The sequence below is a fragment of the Saccopteryx bilineata genome, chromosome 1, assembly GCF_036850765.1.
Source record: "Saccopteryx bilineata isolate mSacBil1 chromosome 1, mSacBil1_pri_phased_curated, whole genome shotgun sequence".
NCBI lineage: Eukaryota > Metazoa > Chordata > Mammalia > Chiroptera > Emballonuridae > Saccopteryx > Saccopteryx bilineata.
Window position 1 is genome coordinate 171934926 of NC_089490.1, and position 25924 is coordinate 171960849.

Consider the following 25924-nt stretch of genomic DNA (forward strand, 5'->3'; position numbering starts at 1 on the left):
AGGAATAATTTGCTCACAATGTTAGAGCTCTTAGAGAAGTAACTTATTACTAAGCTATCTATAGCCATTTGGTGATGCTCTGTGGTAGGTAGATTTAATAAATAAAACCTAGTCCTTATCCATGAAAGATTTCCCAATTATATGAAGAACTTTTATGTACACACAACCAGAAAGCAGTCATTGGTTAATGAACCCACTTTGATGCCAAGATGATGCCAGGTGCTGGTGAAAAATTTTGGCTGGTAAATAAATGAAACATTTACTATAGGTTTTTTATCTCTTACGTGTTCCTTGAAATTTGTAGAACCACAGGCATAGAGTTATTTGGTAAATGTCAAGTTCTATTTGACATAAATGTGTTCTCTGTCTAGGGATTTACTGATGGAGACCTATTAAAAATTCAGTTTGGAGGTGCAAACGTCTCTGGATTTCAGATAGTGGACTATGATGATTCTCTGGTATCTAAGTTTATAGAAAGATGGTCAACACTGGAAGAAAAAGAATACCCTGGTGCGCACACAACGACAATTAAGGTATGTATCCACCTGCCAACGTCTGCATCGACACTGATATCCAACTGTTGGCTTGTAGCCTGTTCTCTGGGACACTTTAGGAAGAAGATAAAAATCTGTTTGTGTTAGTAGTTAAAAATTAACTATCGTGATTGATGCAATCAGACAAAAAAATCTCTGAATGCTAAGTGCAAGTCTCTGTGCTGATATAAGTACTATCCAGACTGACCTTTTATGTTCCATTGGTTTGGACTCATTGAGGTCTTCCCCTGTTGTTCAGTGTATTGTATTGTATATACACACATGCATGTACAGATTTACCTCCAAATATTAAGAATTTCTGCTGATGATAGGAAGGTATTTTTCTGCTGCTGGTCAATTTACTGAGAGCAGAAACAAGAGTAAAATCTTATAGGACAAGAAGTGAGTGGGATGAAGCGATGTCCATGCTTTATGAAACTAAACTGATAAAGCCTAGGAGCAAAATCTGTGAACATCTTCAAAGTTATAGTGCTTTAGTTTGTTCCTTTGTGTATTATACAGCACATTGTGTACAGACCAGTCAGGGACAGTGTGCTTTTTTTTCCCACTGCTCTCACAGTTATGTTTATACATCACAGAGATATTTTGTGTTGTTTTCCTGTGCTTAATGGGGAGAACAAATATAGATGTTTGGCTCTAAACTTGTGTCTGGCTATGATGCTGCTTCTAGATAAGGGCTCAAAGCTTAGAAGTTCTCGAGTTTTGGGTGTATAAATTAATCCTATTAATTTCAAGTCAAATTCAGAAAAGCATCCCATAGAAGGTTAAAGAATAACTCGGAGTTAATTTTTTCTCCAAACCAGGTGACTTTGTGTCTGGTGACTTTGACTAAGATTCAGCATGCATCTGTTTATAACACTATTGTGTGCTTGTGGGACCACTGTTACCTAACAGGCTGAAAAGTCCAATGGCACCCAGTTTCCGGGTTGGTATCAGTATATGTCTCCACCTGCGCTCAGTGGAGATCTGATGCTGACTCTATTCTGTGAACTACAGGCCTCTGTCCATTCAGAGATGGTGCCACTTAGGTTCTCTGATGAAGAGTGCATGTGCTATCATCCTCAGAGGGACCTGAAGTGCTCTTTTGAATTCTTTATTAGTCATCTTGTTGCCTCCCACTGCTTCCTGCTGGGAGAAGGATGAAAGCAAAATGAGATGATTCTTTTTTTCTTGTGGAAGCCACATCATTATTAAAGTTCCTGTGTCATGCCTGAGAATGCAAGACGATCTAGGGGTAGAAGAGACCTTGGCAATGCACTTGGTTAACATTCTTGCCAAAACCCAGCACCAGATTTCACGCTGTTGAGAGCCTGCCTGGCGACCTTTCTTTGCTCCCTTCCTGCTGTAGCATTTCTCTTCATAGTGGCTCCCTCGTGGCTGCCCCTGCCATGTGTCAGAGAGGTCGTGAAGCCCTCTGCTGTGGGGAGCATAGGCTCAGCATTCTCATCTCCCCAGTGCAGTGTGGCTGTTAACTCCCAGGTTGCTGTGAAGATTAAACAACATTTACGACTTAGTATAGCTTTTGAAACATAGGTGCCAATAGGAGACAGTTTCTATGGCTTTGGAAGCTTGATCACAATTACATAAAATTGGTGGGGAGTACATGGCTTTGGGTGGGATTTCATCCTAACACAGACACGTGTTGTTTGTGTACTAGAGGACCAGGAACTAAACACATATACATATAATCATATATAGAGTCCACCTTTGATCAACATCTACAGTTGAATGGAAAAGACAAGCATGACAATAAGTAAATATAATAGAGAATGAAGCATGTAAAATATGCCAGCCCCTGCCTATAATTAGTCTAGAACAGGGGGAGGGGCTTAAGGAAAGCTGTCTGGAGGCGGGACACCTGAGCGAGGCTTTGCATGCAGGTGAGCAGGTGAGAAACAAGGGCGGCGCTCAGGAAAGTGAGACATCCACAGAGACCCAAAGTGCTGCAACACATGACAGATTCAGGGAGACTCAACGGAAGCCCCTGCAAACTATTCCTTCAACAGTCTTCCCATCTCTTCAGTTGTGCTTTCAACCAGAAACATGGAAATGTCCTTGACTCCTCTCTTTTCCTGGTAACTCACATCCAATCTGTCAGGAAAGCTCATCAGCTTTGATTCATCTCCCAGCACCTCTTCCATGACCCTCCCCAAATCCAACCACGTCATGTCTTGGTCCGGATTTCTGCAATGGTCTCCTGTACTGCTTTCCCTTCGTCCACATTTGCCCATCTATCTCCCATGTCTGTGGTCCTTTTAATATATAAAAATAGAATATGTCACTGTACTGCTCCAAGCCCTCCAGTGGCCCTCGGTTTCACCTGAGGTAAAAGCCAGTCCTCCCGTTGGCTGATAAAGCCGATACTTTGTCTCCTAGTCACATCTGACCCTCTCTCTCGCCCCTCGCCCCACCTGCTCTTGCTCACTCCGCTTCATCCACATGGGCCTTTTTGCTCTTCCTGAAGCACAAAAGGTGCCTTCTCACTTTAAGGTCTTTGTGCTACTTCTTTTTCAGAACTATTCTTCCCTTAAACACCTCCCTGCCTAAGCCTTCTGCACTCTTTCGGTCCTTGTTCAAATGCCATCTTCTCAAGGAAGACAGTAGCAGGCTCTCTATTTAAAACTGCAATTTCTGAACCTGTGAGGGTAGATCTCATTGCCTTCTCTGCTCCATTTTTCTCCCCATTATTTCCTTGTACTGTACTGTATTTATTTTACTGGAAGTGGTCTCTCTTCTCTTAAAAGAAAGTGCCACAGGAGCAGGGACTTTGTTGTTCTCGTTGTTTGTTCACTGACAGATCCGCAGCTTCTAGAATAAGGCCTGGCACAGTGGCCCTTTACTAAAGGCTCTCTGCATGAACAAATAGAAAGAAAGCAAAAGCACTGAGCTAGCTCAAATTAGAAGTACCTATCTCAGTTCTGGAAGCAAGAAAAAGGCTTCTTAGAAGAAGTAATATGGAATTTGAAACCTGAAGAAGATATAGGAATTAGGAGAAAAGATAGAGGAAATAAGATATGGAAAGTCCCCAGTGCAAGGAAGATATAAATATTTCTACAGGGCTAAAGGTTGACCAGAGGTGTTTTGAGAAATTTCTCAGAACTAACAGGTTGGAAATATGCAGGTTCCAGATCTCATGTTCTGAGGATATTTTTGTTATTCTGAAAGCAACCTGAAACAACTAGAGGTGACTGATGATCATGGTGTTAATACAGAAAGATTATTGCGCTTGTCCTGGTGACAACAGATTGCAGGCAGTGCATGTGATGGAGAGGGAACTATTAGTAAGATATTGCAAACAATCCAGGCAACAAATAATAGTTATCTGAATTGTGGTGGTGGCATGAGGACAGTGGGAAATAAATACGTTTGTTGCATTTGACAGTCCTTTCCATTTATTTATAAAATAAGTAATAATTGCAAAAAAAAAGCATAACCATTCATTTATAACATTGCAATAGAAATTGGTTTAATATTTGTGGATTAAAAATAGGAATCTGGAAGGCAATCTGCATCATTTGTATCTAGTGGCCCCAAACCTCATATAGTGGTTAACACAGAGTGAGCACATAATAAATATTTATAGCCATGAAGAGCAATGAAAAGAAAAATAGAAATACTTTGAAAATATCAAAGCACTGAGAAAGAAACAATACGTAATTATCACTGTTATAAAATTTGATTTAAATTTGTGCCCTAGCATTTATGGTCTTTTATTCAGCCATGGAAGAAAAGGAGCATTGCTTTCCTTGATAAAATGTGAAATGGCCTGACCAGGCAGTGGCGCAGTGGATAGAGTGTCAGACTGGGATGCAGAAGGACCCAGGTTCGAGACCCCGAGGTTGACAGCTTGAGCGCGGGCTCAACTGGTTTGAGCAAAAGCTCACCACCTTGAACCCAAGGTCACTGGCTCCAGCAAGGGGGTTACTCTGTCTGCTGAAGGCCCGTGGTCAAGGCACATATGAGAAAGCAATCAATGAACAACTAAGGTGTCACAGCGAAAAACTAATGATTGATGATTCTCATCTTCTCTCTGTTTCTGTCTGTCTGTCCCTTTCTATCCATCTCTCTGACTCTCTCTCTCTCTCTCTCTCTCTAGAAAAAAAAAAGTGAAATGACTGTACGAATCAGATCTGCACTGTCACAACACCTGGATTTAAATGGGCATTTTACCTTTCTTAAGTTTTTTTTTTTAAAAAAGAGGCCAATTATAAAGATGATTTGCCACTGTGTCAAAAATAATTGATAAATATCTATATTTTTGGATAGATTGTCAGTGTTTTTGGTGTCTTCAACAATTTTCAAGCTATATCTACACATTCAACCTTGTAACACCAACAACTTACACCTCAGTTAGCCCTTTGTGTCTGCCATGTCTTGCTGGGGTTGAATTTAACAATAAATCAAGACTGATATGTGTGTGGCATTTAGGTAATGGCTTTCCCCCAAGAATCTTATTTTATTCAGGGAAGGACTAGAAAGCACAGACTCAAACTTCCTTAATTGTGGTCCTGAGAGAGTTATTAGGCCTGTCTGAAAATAGTATAATCTTTTTCAGTCAAGTAATTAGTGTCGTGCATTAAAGACTACCCTGGTGGCCTAATAGAATTAATTCTGCTTCTTGAATGTTTTCACTGACCAAAAGCACAGCTGACACATTGGAATCTCCTCCTTTAGATATTAAAGCATTTTGCCATACATGAACCTAGAGGCGTGGCATGCTTAGTTCCTTATACTTTGTGGCTGAAAATTTTAAAATGACTAAACAAAACCCATAAGTTAACAATTTGATATTGATAAAATCACATGTAAAGAATAATTTTTTAGCCTGATCAGTCGGTGGTGCAGTGGATAAAGCGTCAGACTGGGACGCAGAAGCCCCAGGTTTGAAAGCTCGAGGTCACCAAATTGAGTGCAGGCTCATCTGGTTTAAGCAAAGCTCACCAGCTTGAGCCCAAGGTAACTGGCTTGAGCAAGGGGTCACTCATTCTACTGTAGCCCCCTGCTCAAGGCACATATGAGAAAGCAATCAATGAACAACTAAGGTGCCTCACCGAAGAATTGATTCTTCTTATCTCTCTCCTTTCCTGTCTGTCTGTCCCTATCTATCCCTTTCTTTCTGTCTCTCTCTCTGAGTCCCTGTCACAAAAAAAGAATTTTTTAAATAAAAAAATTATTCTTCAATTACAATTTACTTTCAATATTATTTTCTAATAGTAACATAGTAGTTAGAAAATCATATTTAATACCTCTCTACATGGGGGGGGTGAACACAATATGGTATACAAAAATATGTTGTCGAATTGAGCATCTGAAACCTGGATAATTATGTTAAACAATTTTACCCCAATAAAATAAATTTAAAAAAAGAATTTCCCCAGTATTTCCAGTACCCACCTGGTACCACACATAGTTATCTCAATATCATTAACTATATTCCTTAGGCTGTAATTTACATCCCCATGAATATTTTGTGACTACCAAATTGTGCTTCTTAATTCCTTCACCTCTTTCATTCAGTCCCCAAACCCCTTTTCCTCTGGCTACCACCAGTCTGCTCCCAAGTTTTAAAAACTATTGCATTATTTAAAGATATATGTATATATTACACCCTTAAAAAAACAAAGTGCATCGTTATTTTTTGTAATTATAATGCAAGATATCTAGGTTCATCACATTTCTTTCTCTTTAAAGGAAATTATTATAAGTAGTCTCTAAGAGTTCTCCCAAATCTCTAATACCATGATTATGTAAAAAGCTAATTTAGGCACACAATAAAAAATACATTAACATTTGTAATTTTTGCTGAATCTCTGACACACATAATGGGTTCTCTGTCCCAAGGTTGTAGTCGCTTGCAAGTAATCATCTCTGAACTCCAGCTGCCGGAATCAAACCCTAATTCACCTTGCAAACTCTCTATTTTATTTTTTATTGCTTACAAAAACTGAGGAACCTTTCCTGCATTAAGAGATTGCCAGGAATTGGGGATAGTCATGGGGAGGAATTGATGCTACCAATAAAAGATCTGCTTCTAAAACAGTTTTATCTACCTCTGGGTGAATTAAAACCAATGTGTTGATTTGCGTATCTTCTAACTTGGTGAATTGGATTTGTTTTATCTGAAAAGCTGAAACCTTAAGTGAATCAAAAGTTTCAGGATATAAAAGTCTTAATCCATATCAAGATTTGCAGTCAGGGTTAATAGCCAACTGGAAAATTTAGACAAAAAGTATGTTGTTTTTAATGTATTCTTTTTACATAAAGAGCCTTGGGTTAAAATTGTCATGGTGGGTTAAGAATATTGTTATTATATGTAGAGAATCATAAAGGATGTTTATTTTGGTTTCTTGTCAATATAGCTGTCCTTTCATCCTTGGAAATGTGAAGAAGCTTATGTGCTTACTAAAGATATTGAGCATTTTTATTTTTTAATTAAGGTTTATTTTTTAGAACAGTTTTAGGTTTCTAGCAAAATTGGCAAAACATACAGAGATCTCACAAAATACCCTCTGCCCCTCACATGCATAGCTTCCTCCAATACCAACTTCACTCCTGAGTGATTAGATTTATTAGAATTGGTGAATCTACTCTAGCATATCATACTTGACATTATGGTTCACTCCTGGTGCTGTACATTCTATGGGTTTGGACTAAGCCTACTTCCATCATTACAGTTTTATACAGAGTATTCTTACTGCTCTAAAAATCCTCCGTACTCTGCCTGGTCATCACTCCTCCCATTCTCAGCTCCTAGCCACCACTGACCTTTTTACTGTTCCATAGTTCTGCCTTTTCCAGAAAGTCATATAGCTGGATTCCTACAGTAGGTAGCCTTTTCAGATTGACTTTTTCACTTACTATATTCACTTAAAGTTCCTCCAGGTGTTTTCATGGCTTCATAGCTCATTTCTTTTTGAGCACTGATAATTTCTATTGTCTGCATGCACCACACTTATTTACCCATTTACCTACTGAAGAACATCTTGGTTGCTTCCAAGTTTTGACAATTATAAATAAAGCAGCTATGAACATCTGTGTGCTGGTATTTGAATAAATATATGGTTTCAAATCCTTTGGGTAAATACCACCAGTGTGATGGCTAGATCAAATGGTAGGAGGATGTTTAGTGTTGCAAAAAACTGCCAGACTGTCTCCCAAAGTGGTTATACCATTTTGCATTCCCACCAGCAATGAATGAGAGTTCCTGCTGCTCCACTAATGTTGAGTTTTTATGAAGATTTTTGTTATTTTATGAAGTTTCAAAGGGCACGTTTAAAAGGCTTTACAGGAAATTAAAGATGACCTTATCACTAACAGCTCTTTTCTAGAGGATAAACTGCAATTCAATTTGAAATTAAGTCAAGTGAATAATTTTAAGTTTATAATGTATTCCTTAGTACTGTTCTTTTTCCTGTGGCTCTAATTGATTCTTGCATATTGCCAAGAATCTTTTAAAAAAACACTTTCTAAAAATTTTCTTATATGCTTACTTATTTTTCCTAGAGCTCATCAATTTTGACCCTGTTTTTGTAGAATGAAGAAACTGAGAACTATATGGTGTAAGATCACCCAGAGAAATTCTTTTAATTAAGTAAATAATTGATGCTGGTTTTTTTTGTTGTTTTTTTTTAGAGGAGAGAGGCAGGGAAGGAGGGAGAGAGGGAGAGAGAAAGATGAGAAGCATCACCTCATAGTTGTGACACTTTAGAGTTTGTTGATTGCTTCTCATATGTTCTTTGATGGGGTGGAGGGCTCCAGCTGAGCTTTAAGCCAGCGACTTTAGGGCTCAAACCAGCAACCATGAGGTTATGGGTATGATCCCACGCTCAGTCTGGCGACCTCAGGGTTTTAAACCTGGGTTCTCAGCATCCCAGGTCGACGCTCTATCCACTGCACCACCACTTGGTCAGGAATTGATGCTATTTTTAAAATGGGTATGAAAAGTTTACTGGGCCTTATAACTTTTAACACCTCAAAGTACATTACTTAAAATATTATTTTTACAGGAAGTAATTGGTGTTAAGAAAAATTTTAAAATAGTAATTAGTTTGGACGATGATGATCAAACAAAGTTAAACTGTAATGTTACTGTAAGATTTCTCGGGGCCTTTAATATACCAATGTGAGAATCATTTTCTGAACTTACTGGATCACAGACATTTGTATATCACAATAGTGGTTTTCAAAACACTGTAAAAACAAGCTAGTTTTATATCAGGATAGATAGCAAAAAAAGAAAAAGAAAAAATAAAGGAAAAATGCTAGTCATAAACTTTCATTGTTAGCATATTTTACAACAGAAATATGGATTCAAATTCCACTTTGGTCACATAGTTGTGTGACCCTGGGAAAATATAAATATGAAATTGGAAATAAAAATATTTGTTGCACAGGATTTTTTTGTTGTTGTTTTTTTCCCCCAAATTTATTTGGTTTCTTTTTTTTTTAAATTAATTTATTTTTTTGAATAATTTTATTTTTATTGGGGTGATATCAATAAATCAGGATACATATATTCAAAGATAACAACTCCAGGTTATCTTGTCATTCACTTATGTTGCATACCCATCACCCAAAGTCAGATTGTCTTCTGTCACCTTCTATCTAGTTTTCTTTGTGCCCCTCCCCCTCCCCCTTTCCCTCTCCCTCTTCCCCCTCCCCCCCGTAACCACCACACTCTTATCAATGTCTCTTAGTTTCACTTCTATGTCCCACCTATGTATGGAATAATGCAGTTCCTGGTTTTTTTTGATTTACTTATTTCACTTCGTATAATGTTATCAAGATCCCACCATTTTGCTGTAAATGATCCGATGTCATCATTTCTTATGGCTGAGTAGTATTCCATAGTGTATATGTGCCACATCTTCTTTATCCAGTCATCTATTGACGGGCTTTTTGGTTGTTTCCATGTCCTGGCCACAGGATTTTTAAAAAAGGGTTTTCTAGGAAATTATCCAGCTCAGATCTGGCACAAGGAGAACTGGGTCAACATCAATATTTTCTTTTTCCTCACCTTGTTTTTCAGCACTCCTGTGACTTAGAAAAGGCATTGCTCTCATTTCATTGATAAGAAACCTTGGACGCTGATAGTTTAATCTGCCTAAAAGCAACAGAGCAGTAAATTATAAAATCAGAACTTGAGCCTGTCTTTTTGTTACTATATGTAATTCTTTCTCAACTATACTCAACACAATTTCCAATGCCAAGGAAAATTTAGAAAGTGGCAATTCATAGAAAATTTTGTAACATTTCATAATACCTAAAATCTAATACTTCATTTTTGAATGATATATACATATATATTTTTTCTATTTAAGTATGGTATAGATAAACATACGTTTAGGAATAAGTGCTATCATTACGAAGACCCATAAAATTTATATTTTAGCCTATATTTATCCTCTTTTTATGTTCATTAAATTCTAAATGTACACAGAGCTACTTTTCATTTCCTCTTTTTTGGTTGTCAGAATATTGTTTTCTGGTATTAATAGTGAGAATTGAGCATAACAAACATATTTGAAATGAATATTTTATTTTAGAACAATAAATCTCGATAAATAACTTTTAGAATGGAATCCAAAGCATATTTGGAAAATGGACCTTAAAAGCATTTTCCCAGATTTCTTCTTAAAGTCCAGATATGATATGATTGTGATATAACACGGCAAACCATAATGGCCCTCCGCTGAAATATAAATTTCCAACTCATCTGAGGGATTTCACAAAACATAAACATCAGGGCAGAGATGATGCATTTGTTTTCAAAGAAGGAGGTAGTTACGCTGCCATCGTGTTCCCTTTAAATTAATTCACATCAAGTTTAGTGAATGGTAGAATAAAGCTGAAATATTTAACTATCCAATCAAAATGTGAACATATTTGTTTAGAAAAAGAAATGAGCCACATATGCAGAACATAAACAAAATGAAACTCTAGATACAGAGGCTGTTGATTTTCTCTTGGCCCAGAATTGGGTTTCTATGATTGTGACTTTTAATTTAAAATGATAATAGGCTTGAGACTTGATTAGATTTGAACTTTTGAGAAGGTTGAAAGGATTTTTTCTTCTTAGTGTGCTCATGCTCTGAATCATAATTATAGCGTGCCTCATGGAACTAAATGGTTTTCGTTGATTCAAACTAATCTTATTTTTTAAATGTAGTTCACCAACATTTATAGGCCTCTAAAACATTTAGCAGATGGTTTTGTAGATTTCTCATAGTGATGTGAGTGAGCTCAGTCAATGAAGATTTTGGCTTTGAACTATTATCATAATTTTTATTGGAAATTGCAACACTTTTAAAAATATACAATGTACTCAATTTAAACTCTGTTTCCTACTTAGTAACCTAGCCTTTATTGTGAGAATTACATTGGTAATGAACTGAATGCTGTATAAGAAGGCAAATTAATCTGTTTCCTTTTTCCTTTATGGTAATAGACACAAACATGCCAGTGAAACAGAGAAATCCTGATTAGTATTTTATATAAAGAAGTCTTACTTAAGTAGATATGACTTGAAACAATGTTTTTGATATAATACAGGGTTTTAAAAATATGGTACATGGATATCATAGAATACTAGAAAAATAAATAAAGTCATGGATATCTTGAGTGCTCTATTATTAAAACAATAGTTTATTGGGGTTTTTTTTAGTGAGTGAGAGAGAGAGGGACAGACAGAAACAGACATGCAGGAAGGAAGAGAGATGAGAAGCATCAATTTTTCATTCCGGCACCTTAGTTGTTCATTGATTGCTTTCTCATATGTGCCTTGACTGGGGGTCTCCAGCAGAGATAGTGACCCATTGCTCAATCCAATGACTTTGGACTCAAGCCAGCAACCTTGGCTTTCAAGCCAGTAATCTTTGGGCTCAAGCCAGGGACCATGCTCATGATCCCATGCTCAAGCTTGCAACCCTGTGCTCAAGCTGGTGAGCCTGCACCCAAGCCCGATGAGCCTGTGCTTAAGCTGGCAACCTCAGGTTTCAAATCTGGGTCCTCAGCATCCCAGGTCAACACTCTATCCTCTGTTTTACTACCAGTCAGGCCAGGAATTATATTTTCAATCTAGGGATATAAATTGCCTAAATGGATCTGTAACATACTATATTTGGCTAATTTTTTTCATACAGAATTTGAAGAAAAGAGTTACAGGTTTTGGAAAAAAATGGTAATGGGTTCTATTTAAATCTGTCCAGTTTGGATATTTATTGGAAACTTAAGTACAGCCATCTAAGAGATAATCTAGATATATAAGGAAGGACTCACAAATAGACCTACAATAGCATTGCTTAACTAGCAAATGAGAAGAAATTCCACTAGGAAAATTTAGAGGTAAATATGAGTATCGTATTATAGTTAAGAGTACTATCAAAGTGCACATGACCTTCAGATCATTTTCTTTTCTTCTTCCTATAAACTTTCCCATTAAATTTGATTCACTTACATGAATAATGAAAGCAATTCAATTAAACTAATTCATGCAAACTGAATGAATGATAACCTCACACTATAATTTTTAGCATTAAAGAAATGGAGGCTTAAAAATATTTAATCAAGAAAATACCTTATGAATTCATGGTTCTGTGGAATCAAAAGAACAAAATGAACGAACAAAGTTGAATCTGACTCACAGACACAGAGAACACACTGATGTTTGCCAGTGGGGAGGGGTTTGGGAGATGGGGTTAAAAATGGTGGAGAGATTAAGAAGTACAAATTTTCTAGTTACAAAATAGCCACAGGGATATAAATTCTAGCATAAGGAATATACTCAATAATATTTTAATAAGTATGTATGGGGCCAGTTGGGTACTGAAAATATTGGGGAAAACACTTTGTAAAATATGGTCTGACCGTTATGCTGTACATTTGACACTAATACAAAATAATATTTAATATAAATTGCAATTGAAAAATTAAAAAATTCTGGATGCATGGAGGAATAATTCATACCACATGAACTTATTTTCTCATTTTCCTAGTTGTAATATCTCTCATATTAAAAAGAAAAAGGGGAGACATTTATCTACCATCAGACCAGTTCAAAGAACTATAATAAATAGGTTTATTGCTGTTATCTGTCTATAAAGCTTATCACTGGACAGGGAGAAAATGCGGGTGTCATAAAGATGGCTCTTATCAAGATCTCTGACCTTCCTTTCCTTTCTTTCATCCTTTCTTCTTTCCTTCCTTTCTTCCAGCCTTCCTTCAAGTCCCTTCAGGGTTCCCAGCCCTGCCCTGGACTCTGAGAATTCAGTGGTGACTGACAAGTTAGATAAGATTTCTACTTCTCTAGAGTAAATATTCTAGTTGAAAGGAGAAATTAAGTAGATAAATAAAGAATAATTGAGCAAGATGCTCAGATACGAGTAGAGACTATGAAGAGAATAAACAAGGCCATGTGAAGGAGAGTGACTAGGAGTGGGCTGCACAGGAAGTCATGTCTGAGCACCTGGATGCAAGTTAAAGCCATGGACTGAATGAGAACACTTAAAGAGAACAAGGAGGGTTGATGTGGAAAGACAGATTTAGGCAATCCTCTTAAATCTTCTCATAAAGAAAAGATACAAGATGGAAGTGGAGTTGGTGGATGTTACCTTCACTTCCTCCTAGGACCAAACAGAAATTACAACTGAGATATACAGTCTTCCTTTACCATATTGTGGTTCACTTTTCACAGTCTCACTGTATCGTTTATTTTTAAATTGTATATATCTAATTTTATATCATGGATTTTTTGCTATATTGTGGGATTTTAGCAGTATATATGTGTTTTTATATATTTATTATTCTAATTATTTTTGTTGTAAAATAAGCATATTCTAGCCTAAAAAATTGAAAGCCATATAAAAATTATAGTAAAATATTAATTAAAACATATTAAAAGATTAAATCAAAATAAAATATGTGGCATAGAATTTTATATGTTGTTAAAATTACATAGTTTTAAGAATGTAGAAAGTGTTTAAGAGCATAGGGAGTGTTTCTAAGAGTGTGGGGAGGGTTTATAAAGCCTTAAAAAATAGAAATAATAAAATAAATACAAGGTTGCTACTTTGTAGATTTTCGCCTATTGTGGGGGGTTCTGGAACCTAATCCCCATGATAGACAAGGGACCACTGTAGACCATCAAGCTGAATAACCAACTGAAGACTAATTGAAGAGAAGGTAGGAAGAATGGTGATGCAAAAAAAAAAGTGGCAGCTGAGATTCCAGAAGAAATGAATACATTCCTAGAAATATAAAATCTTCTAAAACTGAATGAAGTAGACTCAGAGAATCTGAATAGATAGATTACAACATAAAATTGAAGCAATAATACAAAAGCTCTCAACAAACAGAAGTCCTGGACTGGATGGCCACACTAGTGAATTTTACCAAACATTCAAAAAACTTAACACCCATCTTTCTCAAACCATTCCAAAAAATTAAAGAGGAGGGAAGACTCCCAAGATCGTTTTATAAGGCCAGCATTTTCCTAATACCAAAGTCAGATAAAGGTACTACAAGAAAAAATAATTATAGACCAATATCCCCAATGAGCATAGATGCTAAAATCCTCAATGAAATATTAGCAAACTGGATCTAGGAATACATTAAAAAGATTATACACTATAATCAAATGAAATTTTTTAATCTGAGGATTTAAGGTTGGTTCAATATCCACAAATCAATAAATGTGATACACCACATGAACAAAACAAAGGATAAAAATCACATGATTCTATCAATAGATGCAAAATAAAAGCATGTGATAAAACTGTCATCAAAGTGGGAATAGCGGGAATATACCTCCATGTAATAAAGGACATATATGACAAACCTACAGCCAGCATCAAACTCAATAGGCAAAAATTACAAGTGTTTCCCTTAAGGTTCCCTTCCAACAAGACAAGGATGTTCACTTTTACCACTTTTATTCAACATAGTACTGGAAGTCCTAAACACAGCAATCAGACAAGAAGACTAAATAAAAGCATCTAAACTGGAAAAGAAGTAAAACTATATTTTGGAGATGACATGATTCTGTCTATAGAGAATCTTAAAGATTCCACAATAAAAGTACTAGACCTGCAAATGAATTTAGTAAAGTCGCAGGATACAAAACAAATGTTCAGAAATTAGCTGCATTTCTATATATCATCAATGAACTCTCAGAAAGAAAACTAAGAAAACAGTCACATTTACAATTGCATCAAAAAACAAAAACAAAAACAAAACCAACCTAGAAATAAACTTAACCAAAGATATAAAATACTTATACTTGGAAAATTATAAGACACTGAAGACAGAAACTGAAGAAGATTCAAATAAGTAGAAACATATACTATGTTCATGGTTAGGAAGAATTAACATCATTAAAATTTTAATATTATCCAAAGCAATCATAGATTTAATGCAATTCTTATTAAGATACTAAAGCATATTTTACAGAACTAGAATAAATATTCCAAAAGTTTACATGGAACCACAAAAGACCCTGAGTAGTCACAGCGATATTGAGAAAAAAAGAACAAAGTTGGAGGAATCATGCTACTGGATATCAGACTATACTGCAAGGCCACAGGTTATCAGAATATCATGGTACTGGCATAAAAATAGATATATAGATAAAAACAAACAGAGTAGAGAGCCCAGAAATACAACCACTCTTTTATGATCAATTAATATTTGACAAAGAAAGTAAAAACATACAATGGAAAAAGATAATCTATTCAATAAATGTTGCTGGAAAAAATTGGAAACTAGGTCACCTTTTTACTCCAAACACAAGATCAAACTCAAAATGAATTAAAAACTTAAATGTTAGACTTCAAAACATAAAAATTCTAGAAGAAAACAGACAATAAATTCTCAGACATTTCTTGTAGCAACATGGTTTTCTGATATATCACCTTGGGAAAAAGAAACAAAAGAAACATTAAAAAATAGGACTATATCAAACCAAAAAAGCATTTGCCCAGGAAAGGAAACCATCAACAAAATGAAAGGGCAACCCACTGAATGGGAGAACATATTCACCAATAATATATCTAATAAGCAGTTAATATACAAATTTAAAAAGAATTTATACAAGTCAACACCAAAAAAAATCCAATTAAAAAAAAGCAGACAAAATGTCTGAACAGACACTTCTCCAAAGAGGACAGACATACAGATAGCCAATGGACATATGAAAAGATGCTCAACATCCCTAGTCATCAGAGAAATGTAGATTAAAACCACAATGAGATATCACTTCACACCTATCAGAATGGCTGCTATCAATAAATCAACAAGTGTTGGTAAGGATGTAAAAAGAGGGTACTATTGATAAAAATGTAGACTGGTGCAACCACCGAGGAAAACAGTATGGAATTACCTGAAAAAATTACAAGTAGAACTTTCTTTTTGTTTGTTTGTTTGTTTTTGGTATTTTTCCGAAGCTGGAAACGGGGATAGACAGTCAGACAGACTCTCGCATGCGCCCGACCGGAATCCACCCGGCACGCCCACCAGGGGGCGATGCTCTGCCCCTCCAGGGCGTCGCTCTGTTGCAACCAGAGCCACTCTAGTGCCTGGGGCAGAGGCCAAGGAGCCATCCCCAGCGCCCGGGCCATCTTTGCTCCAGTGGAGCCCCGCTATGGGAGGGGAAGAGAGAGACAGAGAGGAAGGAGAGGGGGAGGGGTGGAGAAGCAGATGGGCGCTTCTCCTATGTGCCCTGGCCGGGAATCAACCCGGGTCCCCCGCACGCCAGGCCGACGCTCGACCGCTGAGCCAACCGGCCAGGGCCAATAGAACTGTTTTATGACTCAGAAATCTGAAGAAACCTGAAACACTAATTTGAAAAAATATATGCACCCCATATTCACTGCAGTGTTATATACAATAGCCTGGATTTGGAAGCAGCCCAATTGTTCATCAGTAAATAAGTGGATAAAATAGCTATGGTATATTTACACAATGGAATACTACTCAGCTGTAAAAAAGAAGAAAATCTTACCCTTCAGGTATACAAAATAGTATGCGTGAAGCCTATATAGTTTTACTAACAATGTCACTCCAATAAATTCAATAAAAATTTAAAAAATTCTCATGAAGGAAACAGATAATAAGGGTGGTAATTAGAAGGAGATACAAACCTAAGAAGCAGTTAGCATAGGAATCTAATATCTATCATCTATCTATCTATCTATCTATCTATCATCTATCTATTATGTATTTATCTATCGTGGTAGAAGATATGAGAGAAGTTGATTTGCTAATAAAGATGATCTAAAGAGAGGGAAAAAAAGACTGATTCAGAATATTGAGGGTGTAATTATAAAAAAAAAAAGAATATTTCACTAGGATCAGAGGGCTTGTTAGAGTGGCTGTCCTGATGTAGGAGTGTGGTCACCTCACATGTTGTCAACTCAGGAGGAAAACAGAGAATGTGGAGATGTATAGTTTTATGGTTGAAAGATAAGCAGGTTTTGTCTAATAGTTTTTATTTTCTCAGTGACATATAGGGTAAGATAATCAGCAGGAATTTAGATAAAGAAAAGTATGTGGAGGTGTGGGTATTCATGAAGATGAAAGAAGTTAGAAAATAGTCCTTTTTGAGACTGGAAGAACTAAATCCGAAAGGAAGAAGGATTATTTGGAAATCTTGAGTGCTCATTTTGAATTCATGGTTAAGAATTTTTAGAGTGTCACAAAATCAGTATGATATTGCACATTTTTTCCCAGATGCACTGTACTCTTGTAATGTACAGATCGAAAAATACTCAATGAGAGAAATAACCTCAGCATCCATTAAAGCTTTTATATTAAAATGTGACTTGTTATTACTGACAGCAGGATCATACCTTGGATAGGTGGCAGTATATATACATGCACATATTAATACAAACAATGTATAATACACAAATAGGTTTTTTTTCCCTGCTTGTTCTTAGCTACTGTAATAATCTTGCTGTGCTGTTGGCATCTGAAAACCATAAGTTTGTAACCAATGTTATTACTGTTGAAGAATGAGGGGGTATAGATGTTATAAAGTTTGGTTGTTCTCTAACTTGATTAAAATAAACATTTAAGGAAAGTTAAAAACAAACATTCCAAAGTCCATTGTAGGTCTACATGTATGTGTATCACTGCAGTTGATTAGACAAAGGCTCCTGAAACTGATCAGTATTTTTTCCTTATTGCCAAATGAGTTTCTCATTAGACAATGAAGAAATAGCTACTGATTGATTTGACAATTTTCTGTATCACTAGATCAGGCCATACAGCAATGCTCTAATAAGAAACTGGTTAGAAAAAGACAAAAGAGATTCACAAAGTTATTATAAAAAGTTCTCACCTGAAATAACAAATACTGACATAACAGGAAATGTTGAGAGTCAAGAGTACCTTCCAATAGTCCCAATATTTTATACCGCTTCTCTTTTGTTCTTAAGTTTCTAAATGCAGAGATAGTGTCTAATTTCTTGGACTTGACATGGTATTGTATGGTGGGCAACTACAGTCTTGATTACCAGTGTGGAGTAGTTTGAATTTCTTCCCATTCTTACAAAATGTGTGATACTTTTCAGTATACTTCTGCTCTGACTTATGATGCTGTTCAAGTGATGACTGAAGCATTCCGCAACCTTCGGAAGCAGAGAATTGAAATCTCCCGAAGAGGAAATGCCGGAGACTGTCTGGCCAACCCAGCAGTCCCCTGGGGACAAGGGGTAGAAATAGAAAGGGCCCTCAAACAGGTCAGTCACTCAACATGAGTGTGATTTAACAATGGCTACCAATTTTTTTTCTGCTGAATTCGTCATCCTGGCTTTATTCATTATGTTATATGTAAAGAGAGTAATATTTTATAATGACACAAAGGTAGGTTGAAGAGTGAAAAAAAACCTTATAAATGTAGTTTGCTTGACTTGAGCACAGTGAGAGTAATCAGTATAGTTGCGTCTTTGGTTGAAGTACATTTGTGATGTGCTCCTCTCTCATTTCTTCATTAGGTTCAGGTTGAAGGTCTCTCGGGAAATATAAAGTTTGACCAGAATGGAAAAAGAATAAACTATACAATTAACATCATGGAGCTCAAAACAAATGGGCCCCGGAAGGTAAATCATTAGTGATTTAAAGGCATTTCTCAATGTGCAAGAAGGTGAGTTAGCTAACCTGTCACCTCATCTTCCAAAGAGCCGAAGACGTGTATTCACATAGACAGAGTTTTACAACTTTCAGAAACCAGACATGTTTCTGAATATGTTTTTTCTAAATCAAATGTATTCACTTCTGGTAAGAAACACTGAAATGTAATCTTTAAATATAACTATAAATAGAAATGTTATACTTTTTTATTTTTAAGACCAAGGTAAAAAAGAGCTTATTGAGAAGAAAAAGAACTATTGCAGAAAGCTCAAGGTTCAGGAGACAAAACATAGCTGATACATTCAATGTCTTTTTAAGAGAAATTTTTATGACTAAAATGTCAATTTTAGACTTTGTTCATATGTCTATAGATCAACCCCAAACAAATGAATATGACAAATAAACACAAAGAGACTATTTTTAAAAATTGTTTTTTTTTCAGTCCCTTTCTAGTCCTATTAGATTCACCTATATCAAAGACCCATTACTGTTTAGAAGAAGCCTAGTTAATATAGATGTAGTTTTACATTCAGGCATGGGTTAGAAATAAAAATGCCTTGCTAATAAAAAAGGTCACTAATCCATGTGCCTGCCTTCTGTAACCTTTTTCAGATTGGGTACTGGAGTGAAGTGGACAAAATGGTTGTTACCCTCACTGAGCTACCTTCTGGAAATGATACCTCTGGGCTTGAGAATAAGACCGTTGTTGTCACTACAATTTTGGTAAATAGCTATATATGCTGTGTTTTGTCTTATTTTTCTTATGAAAAATAATGTGCCAACTCGACTTGCTTCTTATAGTTTAAGACAATAACTATTACAGCGTTGCCTTTGCACTGTTTTCATTTATTGAACATTTATTCTATCAAAAAGACTACACAAGCACTTGCTAACGCATTAAAAAATAGCCCCTAACTCTTAAAGACTGAAATTTAGCTTGACAGACAATTCATAACCTGCTGCATATACAGGTGAACAACTGGGCGAAATCATAAACAGCATCCTTTTATTTGCTCTGGGGCTTCACCTTCCCATTCCCATACCATTGTGAGTGCATTTTATCTTTACATTTGCTACATATTTTAATAATATTGCCAACTTCTCTTTATTCATAATAAAAGATATACTTTTTAAAGTCATGGATGATTTCTCTACTTTTTAACCTCAAAACTCAACAGGAGAGTTGGCACATAGCCTGTGCAAAATAAATGTGTGTTGAATGCATGAGATGAAATCAAACCAGATCTTGAGCGCCTGGATTTTTGATAGATGGAAGGAAGATTATGCCATCATGGCAAGCTGTTGATGGAGATGAAGTGGAGGAAATGGGGTTCACTAAGAGTACATTATTTTGAGACAACATTTTTATTTTGCTAAGTAGTGCTATAGTATTTTGTGGGAGTCATTATCCTAGCAATATTGAGGAGAAAATAGAGAAAGTCCAACAAGGACTTTGGCAAAAATATTGATTGACATTTAGAAATAGGTTAATAAGTCTAAGCCAGACATTGGAGGATTTTTTCCTTAGTTATGCTATTGAGAGGAACTATCTCACTGAGACCCCTTATATCCTTGGTGCCACTTTTCAGTGGAAAATATTGGGCTGTGTTGAATTATTTTACATGCTTCTTATTTCTTATGTTTACAGGAGGAAGCTACTCTCTCACTATCTTTGTAGCATTATTCTAGGGTACTATATATCTAAGATGAAGGGAGACCTCAAGGCCAAGAGAGTAGGATCGGAACTTCACCACGGCAATAATCTTTATAGTCAGCATGTCCTGGCCAACCTAATTTCTTTTCTTTTTTTTTTTAATTTTTTTATTTTTTTCATTTTTCTGAAGCTGGAAACAGGGAGAGACAGTCCGACAGACTCCCGCATGCGCCCGACCGGGATCCACCTGGCACGCCCACCAGGGGCGATGCTCTGCCCACCAGGGGGCGATGCTCTGCCCCTCCGGGGCCTCGCTCTGTCGCGACCAGAGCCACTCTAGCGCCTGGGGCAGAGGCCACAGAGCCATCCCCAGCGCCCGGGCCATCTTTGCTCCAATGGAGCCTCGACTGCGGGAGGGGAAGAGAGAGACAGAGAGGGAAAGCGCGGCGGAGGGGTGGAGAAGCAAATGGGCACTTCTCCTGTGTGCCCTGGCCGGGAATCGAACCCGGGTCCTCCGCACGCTAGGCCGACACTCTACCGCTGAGCCAACCGGCCAGGGCCAACCTAATTTCTATATGAACTCTATGCTTGAAGCAGCAGTGAAACAGGGTTTTGGGTGAATAGTGGTGTTCTTGGGGTTGGCATGTTCTTAAAATAGAATAAGAGAAGCCCTGGCCGGTTGGCTCAGCGGTAGAGCGTCGGCCTGGTGTGCGGGGGACCCGGGTTCGATTCCCGGCCAGGGCACATAGGAGAAGCGCCCATTTGCTTCTCCACCCCCCCCTCCTTCCTCTCTGTCTCTCTCTTCCCCTCCCGCAGCCGAGGCTCCATTGGAGCAAAGATGGCCCGGGCGCTGGGGATGGCTCCTTGGCCTCTGCCCCAGGTGCTAGAGTGGCTCTGGTCGTGGCAGAGCGACGCCCCGGAGGGGCAGAGCATCGCCCCTGGTGGGTGTGCCGGGTGGATCCCTGTCAGGTGCATACGGGAGTCTGTCTGACTGTCTCTCCCTGTTTCCAGCTTCAGAAAAATACAAAAAAAAATAAAAAATAGAATAAGAGTGTGGAGGGTCCAGAGTTGAATTAAACAGCTGTTGAGCAGAATTCTTCGTCTCTAAACTCTAGGAATTACAGACATGACATGGGGACATGCCAACAGTTTGTGCTTTTGAGTCTCTTCTTTACTTTGGTATGGGTCATTGCCATGTTCATGAAATATCATGAGAGAAATTTGAGAACTTTTTTCAGAAAGATTATATTTAAGTTTGTCCATCTGTGTTCTACAATGTCTCTGGCTAACAGGTAATTATTAAACTAGAAGATTTGATCAGAGAGTAAATAATTCATAAAGTTATTTTTATGAACTAAAGCGCTGTTTTTCCATATAGGAATCTCCATATGTTATGATGAAAAAGAATCATGAAATGCTTGAAGGCAATGAGCGCTATGAAGGCTATTGTGTTGACTTGGCTGCAGAAATTGCCAAACATTGCGGGTTCAAGTACAAACTGACAATTGTTGGGGATGGCAAGTATGGGGCCAGGGATGCAGACACGAAAATTTGGAATGGGATGGTTGGAGAACTTGTCTATGGGGTAAGTATAACTCTTCTAGAAAGTCATTTAGTTTGAACTGTTGTTGACAGAATGCCTCCCCTCCCTGCAAAGTATCTATGTCTGAGGTTGCTGATATCCCACATTATCCTAGGAACACTATCTTATTTCCTTGTGAACATTTGGAGATTAAAGATGAAGTCAGAAGCAAACAGGCAGATTAAGTGACACAGGTGTTTCATCTGTCCTGAAGCATCTGGACCATATACATTGTTCAAAAGCTACAAAAGCATAGATGCTGTATAAAGATGGAATTGTCATAATCAAACCAGATGGGTATACTATGTTTTTATCAAAAGGAAAGATACCTGGGGAAACAAATTGCTTTTCTGTTTATTCTTTACTGAAACTCTACTAAGGAAATAATTATGACCATTTTCTTGATTTCTTTTCCTTCCCTGTTGATCCAATAATGTAACCATGATTTCTTTCTGACCATTACTCTGGGTACTATTACTTTCCTTTGTTTCCCTTACAGAAAGCTGATATTGCAATTGCTCCATTAACTATTACCCTTGTGAGAGAAGAGGTGATTGACTTCTCAAAGCCCTTTATGAGCCTCGGGATATCTATCATGATCAAGAAGCCACAGAAGTCCAAACCAGGAGTGTTTTCATTTCTTGATCCTTTAGCTTATGAGATCTGGATGTGCATTGTTTTTGCCTACATTGGGGTCAGTGTAGTTTTATTCCTGGTCAGCAGATTTAGCCCCTACGAGTGGCACACTGAGGAGTTTGAAGATGGAAGAGAAACACAAAGTAGTGAATCAACTAATGAATTTGGGATTTTTAATAGTCTCTGGTTTTCCTTGGGTGCCTTTATGCAGCAAGGATGCGATATTTCGCCAAGGTTGGTTACTCACCTGCTTCAACTTTGTGCATTTTAGGTCTCAAGTAGACATTCATGGTGTTTATAAATTCACTCTAAAGAAATTAACAGCAGCCAACTACTTGTCCATGCAGTTTAAGACTCAAGGACAGATACTTAAAATCGGCATAAGCCTGTGAAATATTTGAGCAATGTTCTTTGAATGTTGACCTTATATTTCCCTGGTGAAATTATGCACACCATGGAGAGGCTATAAAATGCATAAGGTTTCTATCATTCCATGCCTTCTTGGAGGGGTACCGTGTTTTTGCTGCATATTCTCATTTTACAGTCATCTGTGTGTTGATCCACAGACCTGTATATGGGAAAATGGGCAATATTACGTATTAACTACAAAAGAAATAGCTTATTTGCAACTCTTCATTGGCACACATCCCATCTCTTTTTCCCCCCATCATTAGCTCATAAAAATATGTGAGAAAGATTTTAAATTTTGATTTTTTTTTAAGGTTAGGTTTCTGGATTAAAAGGACATGATAACAAATTTCTAGTTTACAAATATCTAGAAATAAATGGTTGGGTAATAATGGCTATTATAAAAGCTTGTGCTATATTGAATGCTAATACATATAACAGGGAAGAAATTTATATACCTCTCAATTCCTGCACTAGAATGCCTAAATATGATAAATATATTAGAAAACACATACTGCTTTTGTTCATGTTACATACATAAGAATGACAGTCATATTCTTCTCTTTTGAAGAAGAAATCAAACCATTTCTAGTATTATACTTCCTAGTGTTATCACCCTCTAGTAATATTACTTTCTAGTAATAACACATTTAAAGCCTAATGTGTTAATTACTTTCACATTTAAAGCTTAGATGATTCTCTATCTGTTGGCATATTTTAATTTGGATTTCATTACCCTCTTTTGATTCTATAGGATATTTAATGTTTAATGACCTCTCTAATACTATTTTATTATATTGTTAATTTTTTTGCACTTTGGGGGGAAATAAGTGATTAATTTTAAAAAAACTATGAGAAGCTAAAAAATGTGTATCCTTCACAGTTCTTAATCCATACCTCATTCAGTGAGGTAAAGAAAACATATCTAGAAATTATCAATCACTTACTTCTCTGATAGTAGGTCAAATTTTATGAATTATATGGATCTAAACAATTTCAATTCAATAATATTTTTATGGTTTTCTGTGGAACTACACTGAATTAGAAATATGCCAATAATATTTATATGGCATATGTTTATTTATGTATATATAATACTGATGATCTTTGCCAAGATATGTAGAATTCATAGTTTTATCTCTATATTTGGTTTTCTGATTTAAGTTAAAGGCATAAAGAGAAGTTTCTAATAATGATTAAAAAATACTGATCAAACTGGGATCTCAAAGAACATTCTGGTTCATAAATAATAAATGTTTAAATTTTGGAAAGAAGGCTACTGAAATATAATGTTACCTTATTTCTGAGTCATAAGACAATTATCTTAGGATGTAGGTAAGGAGAAGTATATGGGGTTCATTAGGGAGTAAGGTATTTTGACCTGGCTTCCCATAGATGAATGTCTCCCTGTTCATCATGGCTCTGAAGATAGTTGTTTCGGTGTCCTGTGCTTGTCAAGGAGCATATTTACACATGGGGGCTAAAGCACAGGGCACATTTAACAATCTGGTAATCCAGGGCCCACCGTGACATACAGAGAACTACTTTTCAACAACTCTGCTTCCTAAAGCATCGTATTTTTGTATGCTTTTGATTTTACTACAATTTCACATGTAATAATTTTTATTTCCTGTTAAGATAAATTTTAGATAGCAATTTTTTTTTCTTATTATCAGTTGATTTTTTTTCTTTTTGCCACAGAATATATATTGGCAAATTCATTTTATTAAAAATGTTAAGCATATCTCCCTTGTTTTATCTTAAATGTGCATTTAAAAATTAAACATGTTACATAATATTGGCATATTTAATGATTTTTTTAATGAATCAAACTATTTTTATTTAAAATGTCATGATTGCTATTTATCCTAGTTTAGGAAAGAATAGAGCAGATTAACATCTGAAATAATAACAATAATAATGCATAAAATTCACAGATAACTTTATGGGTGCTTTTTAAATATTTTAAAAGATATTTGTAATCTCTTTCCAAGTAAAATACAACATGGAACTATACTACTAATATTAATGAAGCATTTAATTTTTAATCTAGAGTGATTTATTGAATTGAACTGGTCACTTCCCTGAAATCAAGTTTGAAATGTTAACTAGTTTTCTGAGACTAGCGCCACAGCAAGTACGAGAGCAAAGTGCTCTGAAGTCGTCTTTCATTCTCCTGCTTGCTTCGGATTTTTTCCTCTAACATCTTTAAAGGACTCATATGAATTAAACTAAACACCATTTAAAGAAAATTATTTAATAACAATAAAAAGAAATGTTAGAATATGTGCACTTATTTGATCCTTTAGTGCAGATGCTGAGAGGTAAAAAAACTGTGTTTTTAATTAGAAAAACTGTTTTTGTCTATTATCATAAAACTTAAAACTGAATTTGTCCCTTTGCATAAAATTTCTCAGGAACAGTTTCAAAAATATTAATTGATTTTTGAAAACACTGACAAGTAAAAAATAAAATACTCAAGCATTTTCTTTTGTGAATGATGAGTAATCCAATATATCTTTTATCTTGTAGTACACTTTAAATAAATTAGCATATTTTATCACATTAAATCTGATTTAAGCACTGAAATAGAGAAAAATTTATTCCTTTATCTTGTTTCTATTTTACAACTGGAACAGGACTTACAAAAAAATGATTTTTATATAGCTATATATTTCAAATTAAAATAGAATGTATAGTGTTTAATTACCATGTAATCAGTTTCATTTTAAGGGCTTTGTGCAGTCAGGTACTGAATCTTCCCTCTTAAATACAAGGTATATGCCATATAATTACATCTTCCATTGTTGTGGAATAAATAGTGAACACTTTGGGAGTGTGTCTACCTAAGGAGTTTCCCAAATTTAAAATATATTTAATATCCTTTTCAGAATATAAGTGAGAAGTGTTTAACTCTTTTAATCCTGTCATATTTACTTAATTCTTTGCAACTCTTAAAGACTT

The 25924-nt window shown here is 36.2% G+C and overlaps 1 protein-coding gene across 6 annotated transcripts in view; it reads left to right on the forward strand.

Annotated features, from left to right (window-relative positions):
* GRIA2 (glutamate ionotropic receptor AMPA type subunit 2) overlaps window positions 1-25924 on the forward strand; it is a 127973-nt gene that overhangs the window by 81400 nt on the left and 20649 nt on the right. For all 6 annotated transcript variants that reach the window (XM_066279798.1, XM_066279755.1, XM_066279762.1 and 3 more), the window contains exons 6-11: window positions 372-533; window positions 18122-18289; window positions 18545-18649; window positions 19293-19403; window positions 21713-21919; window positions 22416-22786. In XM_066279798.1, coding sequence (XP_066135895.1) covers window positions 372-533; window positions 18122-18289; window positions 18545-18649; window positions 19293-19403; window positions 21713-21919; window positions 22416-22786 — 1124 coding nt within the window. The remainder of the gene's footprint in view (window positions 1-371; window positions 534-18121; window positions 18290-18544; window positions 18650-19292; window positions 19404-21712; window positions 21920-22415; window positions 22787-25924) is intronic.